Source organism: Pundamilia nyererei, unplaced genomic scaffold (genome assembly GCF_000239375.1).
Source record: "Pundamilia nyererei isolate P.nyererei 1_Seehausen unplaced genomic scaffold, PunNye1.0 scaffold00013, whole genome shotgun sequence".
In the NCBI taxonomy this organism is placed as follows: Eukaryota; Metazoa; Chordata; class Actinopteri; order Cichliformes; family Cichlidae; genus Pundamilia; species Pundamilia nyererei.
The window spans coordinates 4,553,017-4,562,076 of NW_005187414.1; the positions used below are offsets into that span (position 1 = coordinate 4,553,017).

At 43.2% G+C, this 9,060-nt stretch overlaps 1 protein-coding gene across 1 annotated transcript in view; it reads left to right on the forward strand.

The window, feature by feature from the left end:
• Positions 1-6,301, forward strand: part of LOC102201378 (bromo adjacent homology domain-containing 1 protein) — a 16,657-nt gene extending 10,356 nt beyond the window's left edge. Inside the window, exons 3-7 of the mRNA XM_005724950.2 lie at positions 499-857; positions 1,132-1,291; positions 1,436-1,515; positions 3,224-3,315; positions 3,565-6,301. Coding sequence (XP_005725007.1) covers positions 499-857; positions 1,132-1,291; positions 1,436-1,515; positions 3,224-3,315; positions 3,565-3,754 — 881 coding nt within the window. The 3' untranslated portion in view covers positions 3,755-6,301. The remainder of the gene's footprint in view (positions 1-498; positions 858-1,131; positions 1,292-1,435; positions 1,516-3,223; positions 3,316-3,564) is intronic.
• The last annotated feature ends 2,759 nt before the right edge of the window (positions 6,302-9,060 follow it).

Here is a 9,060-nt window from a genome sequence, read left to right on the forward strand (position 1 = left end):
ACAGTGGAACCGCGACTTACGAAATTAATTCGTTCCTGAAGATCTTTCGTAAATCGAAGCACCCATTGCGCGTTTTGAGTAAGGCAATGCTGAATGATAGGCTATAGGCTAATTGCTAACTAGAACAACAATATGTCATTCAAGTGAAACAGCGAAGCACTAGTACGGAAGCCGAGGGGTTGTCACATGATTGATGGCTTTGTGGGTATTGTAGGCTCAGCCAATCAGAGCCAGCGGATTTCGTTACTACAGAAATATTGCCGTTCAGTCCCTTTGTAATTTGAATTTTTCGTGAAACGGGGTATTCGTAAGTCGGGGTTCCACTGTATATATCTATCTATCTAGCATGAGCCACATGAACCTTAAATTATGTGTGTGTATATTTAATTTAAGGTTCATGTGGCTTATGCTAAAGATAAGTAGCCAGCTGTGTCATCTACCATTTGATGGTGTTCAGAAGTTCCTTTGCTTATTGTTACTGTCACCTTTTTGTTTCAGAGGGTTACCCCTCCCCTCAGGGTGATCACAACCCTTCCCTTCTGGTTCCCCCCACCATGCCCATGTCCAGCTGCCCTCTGTCCAGCGTGCCCACTTCCACGCAGACTAAACCCCACCTACTGAACCACCTGTCTGGACGAGACCAGCCCCAGGCTAGGCTAAAGCTAGCCAAGGAGTGCCCAAAGAGCACCAAGCCCTCCGGTGACTCTCTGTCCGTGGGCCGCGCACAGCTATCGACAAAGGAGTCGCCATCTGTGCCAAGCCTCAGCAGCACCAAACAAAAGAGGGTCAGCCGCAGACGTGCCACTAACGGCTGGCTACCTGTTGGAATGCCCACAGAGAGGGAGGTCTTCATCGCGGTAGGTTTTTTGAGAGTCCATCTCTGTACGATGAAGATGATCAGCATATTAGAGAGCTTCTTGGACGAAGGAAAACCTTCTCTATTCCAAATACCTGACCAGTGGAAACCTTAGCATCAACACCACTGCCTTCCACAAGGACAAAGAAATTGTCTCTTGAGGGAAAAGTTAATTGTGTTTTGACCATACAGCTTTGTGTGACAGATTCCTTTTTGTCTTTATAATGAGAATTATATCTTTCCTTATTGTGTTTGCGCGCTCGTGTGTGTCTCAGGGAGAGGATGAGACGGCCCTGCGGCAATGTTACGAAGGAGTCGAGAGGGACGGTGAAGTGATACGTGTGAGAGACTCTGTGCTGCTACGATCAGGCCCCAGGAAGAAATCCCTCCCATATGTTGCCAAGATATCAGCGCTGTGGGAGGACCCCAAAACAGGTAAAAAAAAGATCAGCAGAAGGGGGGAGATTATGATGCGATACAGTGGTGCATGTGTATTGATGGATGACCGGAGGAACATATGGCCAAGCTTGTTTACCTCTGTGTGTGTGTGTGTGTGTGTGTCTTAATGTGATCCCTCAGGAGAGCTGATGATGAGTCTTTTCTGGTACTACCGACCTGAGCACACACAGGGAGGCAGAGATCCCAGCACACACTGTGAGGTGAGGAAGAGATTTGGAGCCAAGATGTTTGTGCAGACAAACAGTAACAGCACAGATCTGTGTGTATGTTAGACAAGAGAAGGTACAATCAACATTCATCAAATAAAAACACTTTATTTGATTTACTCCATTAGCGAAGGATTACGTAATCAGTATCCTCTAAGGAAAAAAATGACACCATGAAGTGTGTGTGTGTGCGCTTATGTGTTGTGTGTAAGAATAGATGAAGTCAAAATATATAAAGTATAGCACTGTGCAAAAGTCTTGAGCCACTATTCGTTTCTATATATTAAGCTAGGAAAATGGGACATTGGTGCAGCAGTTTATTGAAATATTTGCAAGGATAATAGTTCAGGTTTCTTGAAGGACATTCAGAGTTCTTCTTTGGATGTTGGCTGATTTTATTCTCTGTACTCTGTCACAGTGATCCCACACTGCTTCAGTAATGTTTAGCTCTGGGCTCTGGGGAGGCCAATCCATGACTGACAGTGTTCCACTGTGTATGGTTTTACTGCATTAGCAGCGTGTTTGGGATCATTTCATGGAAAAAAGAAACAGTTACCAATCCAGATAGTATTGTATGGTAGATTTCTGTTCATAAGTCCATCATTTATGACAAGATCCCCAAAACCGAAGGGCCAGATGTATCTCTCGGGTCCTGAGTCTGGTCTTTTTCCAGTTTTTAAGGACCTGGCTTTCAGATACATGTCCAGTTTCCTCAAATCTTATAAAGGCATACTACACACCATGCTGACATGTGTCACATGTTCAGCTAATAGCTCTTTGGGAATAATCTTGTTGGTGCAAAAATACAGTTTTACAGCTGTCTTATCTTTGGCGTCTTTTGATTCGGCTAAAGAAATTGAAGCAAATGATGTTTTTTTTGCAGCAGGCTGATAGTAAAAGAGTGCCTAATGTTAAAATTGGTGCTTCTCTAAGTTGTCTGCTATGTGCAGACTCGAGACAGGCTCATCCCTTGAGTTAGGTGTCTTTTTTATGCTTGAATCATTCACAAGTCAGTGTGAACAAACAAAAAAACCTTAATCATTTACTGAAAATGGTCAGGTACAAGGACTGGACTGAAAGTGAGTGAAAAAGCAAAGAAAAACTTTGAAAGATCCTTAGAAAGCCTCGAACTGTTGCTCAAGACCACTTTAAAAGATGATAAGAAAGTCTGTCTCTTCTTGAAGGGTGACCCAAGACTTTTGCACACCACCGAAGCCATGAAATGTATTCTTTATTTAATTTTTATCACTTTGTTTAAAGATAATGCAGTTTTTATCGATGGAACAGTTTGTGCTCGTGCAACATGTGTAAGAAAATTATGTGCAATGAGGAGGCTTCTGTCGCTGCTCTGCCCTGAAACTGTGGATAGTTAGTTTGCTCTTCAGTCTGACCACAAAGCCCAAAAATGATATCTCTCTGACCTCAGACGTGCACAAGCCAAGAACAGGAAAGATAAACGGTTTTACTTCTAGAAATGTTCTTTTTACAATAGCACGTGTTGAACAGAGCAGGATTTTGTGTGTGTGTCTTTGGCAGTACATAAGGTAGAAACAAAAAGGCAAAATCCTGTTGCTTTATAGTTATTATAGTTATAGTTCCCTCTGTGCTCTTAGTACGAAAGTGTAATTTCGTCATTATTCGCCGAGCACAATAGGAAACGCTTAACAGAGATGTGACTCTTCACACCTGCTGTTGATTTCAGAATGAGATTTTCGCCTCTCGGCATCAGGATGAAAATAGCGTGGCCTGCATAGAAGACAGATGCTATGTTCTCCCACTAGCCCAGTACTGTAGGTAAGTAACGAACACGGTAATTGTTGCTAGACGAAAAAGTCTTTTCACAAGGTTTGAAGTTTGAAATGAACAGCTCAGCTTTGACGACACGTGGAAGCTTTTTTTTAAATCACACACTGGTGACACTACAACTGTTAATGAATTTGCAGGAACATGAACACTTACCGTGATAACCTTTGTGAAAAGAAGAAAATGAAGGCAGAGAAGCAGGAAAGTTGCCTTTTAATTCATTTTCCTCTCCCTTCCTAGATTTTGTGCCTTGGTGAAGCGGCGTGCTGAAGGTGCCCCGCCTGGCAGTGCCAGTATGGTGCCCTGCCGCCCCGACTTTGCCCCTCCTTCCCACCGCTGTGTGCCCACAGACGTCGACCCCGAGTTGGTGTATCTCTGCCGGCACGTCTACGATTTTCGTTACGGTCGCATCTTGAAGAATCTGCAGTAGAGGGTGGAGGGCTGTTGCACCTTTTGAATTAATCGTCAATGAAGCACCGCCCCATCCCGCACAAAGAAGAGGGAGTGAAGGGGGCTGAGGGACTTTTTTTGTTTTGTTTTGTTTTTATCCAGTGAGCACCTCACAATCAGAGGGAAGGGGGTGGTGATGGGGTGAGGTCGTCTATTGGGCCAATACGAAGCACAGATCCCTTTAGCTGGAATGTGGTAGACAGAGCACCAATGTTTTCTGGTTTTGGTTTTGGAAGAGAAAGGAGTGATAATTCATTCTTCAGATCAGATTTTGTTTTTAATTTTTAAAAGCTTCCACCACACTCTGAGGTTTCAGCCTCCAATCGCTTCCCTGCCAGAATTGCTGAACGCCAGGCCGAGCTGGGCTGCTGTCAGGACTGTGTTTCCCCTCAAGCGTCTTAGCACAACAATCATGTTTGTTCCATTTGTAAGCCAGTGGCTCAGGGATGGTCCGGCACAGAGGCGCTGCCGGGGAACACAGGCCTGCGCTGTCCGCTCGGCGTTAACGGTGCTCAAGCAGCGAGAGTGAAGGAGCAGCTAATAGAGAGTGTCGTCTCATTTCTCCCGATTTCGAACCCGCATGAGTCTGCGCGTGCGTGTCAGAGAGAATGGAGAGCAAGTGTGACTCCGGGGTGAATGGATAACTGTCGCCATGTGTGATGTTTGTTTTTTTTTGTTTAGTTTTTTTAAGGAAGCTTTCAGGCAATCAAAACCAAAACAAGCAGCTTTAGAGAAAGCGGAGCTTCCTTCTCTTCTCCTGACACTGACCGAAACCTTTTCATCTCAAGTGATGAGCTGCGCAAAACTAAAATGATTGCACCTGAACGGGGTTCGTGAGACAGTCCTTTCCCTACTAGACTCGAGCAAACTAGAGCAGGGCTCTTTTAACTTTGTTTAGTACGGACCAGTGACACTAAAATGTCTCGCGATAGATTCGAACCAGTAAAAAAATAAACACACGTGGTGAAAGATGTCGAAGCAAACTGTAATCTCAGCTACTTGAAGAAGAGGCTCCCTTATGGGTTTTTGGTGGTGTCGTGTATACTTTTTCACATTTACTCCTGTGACTTGCCTTATGACTTGCAGGGAGAGCTTCAGGCAGCTACGTCTCGCCACATCAAACACTGAAGCGGTAGAACAGGGTGCACCTGCAGTCCTTGGAAGTAGGGTTTGGTTCAGTCTACGTGGCTCTCTTGCAAACAGTAAAAGGTCTGAAAATAGTGGAGAACATCTTTTGTACATTTTTACAGCAAAAAGTTTCGTTGGCTGTTCGCTCGGCAAAGAGAAAAGCATGAATTTGTCAGCTTAGATGTGATGCGCTTGGCATTTGTGCACCCTCTCTCCAAAAGAAAGGCGGATGACATTAGCTCCCGATTGTTTTTTCTGATCGCCGATACAGCTCAATACCCCCTCTCTGCCAAGATAAACCAAAGGATGTCTCACGCAAGCCAGAATTCCCGTCTCCACCCTCACTCCTCTCTGTCAGCGCTTCTAGTCCTCACTTCCTTGTTCTATTGCACTAATCCATTCCTTAATTACTACACATGCGTTCAACTTCCAGCTACTTAATATTGACGCCGGGTGGGGTGGGGCTCACTGTATATCATTTCTTTGTGTGTGTGTGTGTGTGTGTGTGTGTCTTTTTTGTACCTTTGTAGAAGGAAACCGTGAGGATGTCGTGGCTGCTTTTGTCAGTGCAAACTGTGTATTTCTATTACTTAACCAGTAGAGGAGTCAAGTCAGCCAGCCAGCGTGTTTGTCATATAACCCGATGCTCGACATGTTGAATCATGGGATATCGCTCGAGTCATTCCATCCGATTTGTCAGGTCAGCTCTAACGTACCTATATAATTATACAGTATATATATATACATGTATGTATCCACACTGTCAATGTGATTAGAGTTCAAATAGGCATCTGGATGGAGGCCTGACCCACTGTGCGGGCAGACGTAGCACCAAGCTGGAGGGCGTTTGGGTGGAGGTTTGGAGGGGCAGGTGGGCTATTTTGATACTTGTAAGTTGTGGCGGGTTTCTGACCACACTCTTCTATCGCCTTAACCTCGCAAGCGTTTTTTTTAACTTGTGAGTGGTGTCGGAGTGCGTGATCGTGTACCTTTAACGGCATCAAAAGTAACCAGCTGCTTTCCCACGCAGCAAACGCCCCGTCCTTCAACGTTGGGTAAAGCCTGCAAAAGTTTTGACACACTAAAGCCATCCTGAACTTTTTTTCTCTATTTGAGCCGCACGAATCGGGACCCAAGACAAAAATCAAATCCTGATTATTGGGAGGTTTTTGCTTTTAAGTTGTTATTATTTCTATTAATCCCCAGATTCTTCAAAGAGGTAATATAAATAGATATATTCTCCTACTTTACGATTTCTCCTTATTAGGGATATTTTATTATGTCAGTTTCCTAAGATGGTGTATGCAGTATATTTTTAGACTTGCTATTTTTGGAAAATGAACGTAACTAATCGAGAGGATATGCATTATTTTTCTGTTTATTTCAGGTGAGTTTCAAAAACAATGAAATGTTAATTGAAATTTGACCAAATGGGGAAAAAAAAAATAAAATTAATGGGGACTGATGTATGACCTGAGGTTGGAGATAATAGGCCAATGGAAATCTCCCATCCAGCCAACTTCTAATGAAGTGTAGATATTTGAATCCAGGAAGCACCGGGCACTCTTTAAACAGACAGCCAATGCACAGTGTAGTATTTTTGCAAGATCTGTAATGATTATATTTAAAGTAAGAAAAAAATATTTAAATCTAGTAAAACATATTAAGATTTAATTTTAACTTATTTGGAAATACTGTGTCTAATTGATGAACTATATCCTGTTTTCTTTGTGCTCCAGGATAGAAAAGATTTCTGTTCATTTGTAACAATATAAATATTATTTAGATTTTTTTTTTCTTTAAATTATATCATTTTTAATTGGGTGGAGACCACAGTGAAGCTCACGTGAGCAGACAGGAGAGAAAGCGCTCGCATGAAAACACGGGCTCGTGTTTTATCTTTACATGCTGAAAAGAAAAAAGTCCAACCTGACCTCAAGAATTGTGGGGGGCAACTGTTCCAGGTCACATGCCGTGTGGGAGCATGTGGCAACGTGGTCACCTGAGCTTTTATTGATTGGTCCTATTAGGGGAGAGACTGATGGGACACCCGAGACAGGACCGAATGCCCCCTGGGTTTCAAGGAGAAGATCCCCCTCGGATGCTGAAGTGGGACCAGTTTCCATCCTCTGAAACAAAAGTCACTGAGGGTCAGGAATTAGCCACTGTGTGAAAATTATTAGGTAGGGGAAGCATTAGCATTAGTATTCATGTATTTGGCAGGACAGATGTTTACAATCATGATCAAACCCACAAACTGTACACTTTACTTAAAAAGGTGTCTGTGTTCTCTCAGTTTTGTTTGCTATAGAAGTACTGTTTAGATGTAGTGAGGGGATCCTATTGCCATTGCCTTTAGAGGATGTTATTTTTAATAAAATATATGTTAAAAGTGAGTCTTAGCATCTGCTAAAACTAATCATTTTCACACAGTTCCTTACTTAAGTAAGCTATCAGGGTTTCTGATGGGCACAGATGGCAGCCAGGGGTTTATTATAATCAATGAGTAGATTAAATGAAGTTTCTCCCTCCTGCATCAGATGACCACTCTTGCCCTTCTCCCAGATGTGCTGTTACATATTTGGCCCCTAGAGGGCATGAATCAGGTGTTGGAGAAGCATGTAGAGGAGTCACAAGGCCACATCCTAAACCCTTTCAGCAGCTTTTCCTCCTTTTCCTGCCCCCATTTTTTTGAGTACTAGGAGAGATGCAGAGACTTCCTGGAAAATTAGATCAAGAAAGCTCAGCAAGGAGGCTGCCCCACGTTTTCCAGCCAGATTGTGTGTAGCTATCTACTCAAGTGAATTTCCTCCAAGCACCCCACAGGCACAGTCGCATCCTTCTTTAACATGGCAACAAGGCAGGGCAGGAAGTTTGTACGTGGCGGGGTCACACACTGAGTAACCTGTGCTGATGCCTCACAGGAAGCGTGTCCACAGAAAGAAAAGTACCCAGAGCAACCCCTGAGATTCTGCTTTCTGTGTGGTCTGTATTGATGCTTATTGTTGGCGTATATTTTGGGTGGGGGCTGTTACAAATTATAGTGAAAGGTCTAGATATTTTTGGAGTAGAGAAGCAATGTGTGTATCAGATTATTGTCACTTTGTCTTGCTCTCTGAAAAATCTCTTGGAATTTTTTTGTTTGTTTGTTTTTCTGAAGAATTCTATAACATCCCGACTGATTTAATGTTCGATTCAGAGAATATTTATAAATTTTAAGTCCTTTGTGAAAATTCTGTGTTTGTGTTTTTATTTCAGAGCTTTTAATTTGTAAACTAATTGCAGGTTAACTGCGGTCACCTGACAGGTGTAGAGGTCATCTTGAAAGTTTATTTGGGTTAGATTCCTACCATTACAGGATTATGTGTTTCTCTTCAAGGTTATCTAATTTTGCCTGTGTGCAAACCTTAGAGGACGTTAGAGATTAGTTCACTGTATGCGATCAATACCGAGTTGATCAAAATTCCTCCACCAATGAGCCGTAGTGATGAACAGTGTCCACAGGAGGTCAGTGGTGTGACACCAGTGTTCAGGTCAGACAGGGTCGAATCCTACTCTGACCTCTACATTTAAGTATTAATAAGGGCACTGATTAGACAGTACGTGGTCATCTGTTAGTTTGAAAACAACAGGCGAAAGGTTTCAACCTTCCCCTGCCCGTTTTCCACGTCTCCGATTTCCCTCCCTTCATGTCCTCTGTCAGCAAAGTCATTATCTGCCTTTGCCCTTCATCCCTGTTCAGGCCTCAGGGCATTAGGAGCGTTCAGCACACACACACACACACACACACACCACACTGCAGGGCCTTAGTGTCTGTTACGCGGGGATAACAGCAGCCAGACCACGGGACGATTAGTGTGTCATAATAACATAACTAGCAGCACACTTTGACCTGAGAGGCCTCTCAAGTGCACCAGCCTGCTTAAAGACTAGTGGCTGCGTGGTAATGGAGCCGAGAGAGTATATTAAAAACTCACTGTGGGTGGAATAAATGGTGACCTCTTGTGAATAAGATAGCAGCGGAAAGCAGTTTAGGGTGGAATAAATGGCACTGATGTCAGTGTATTGAAATTGTGATGCCTTCATCTTAAACAAAGAAAAATGTGAGGGATCAGGGTGATTTCATTGTTTTTATTTCTTCATGCAAAAATAACAAAA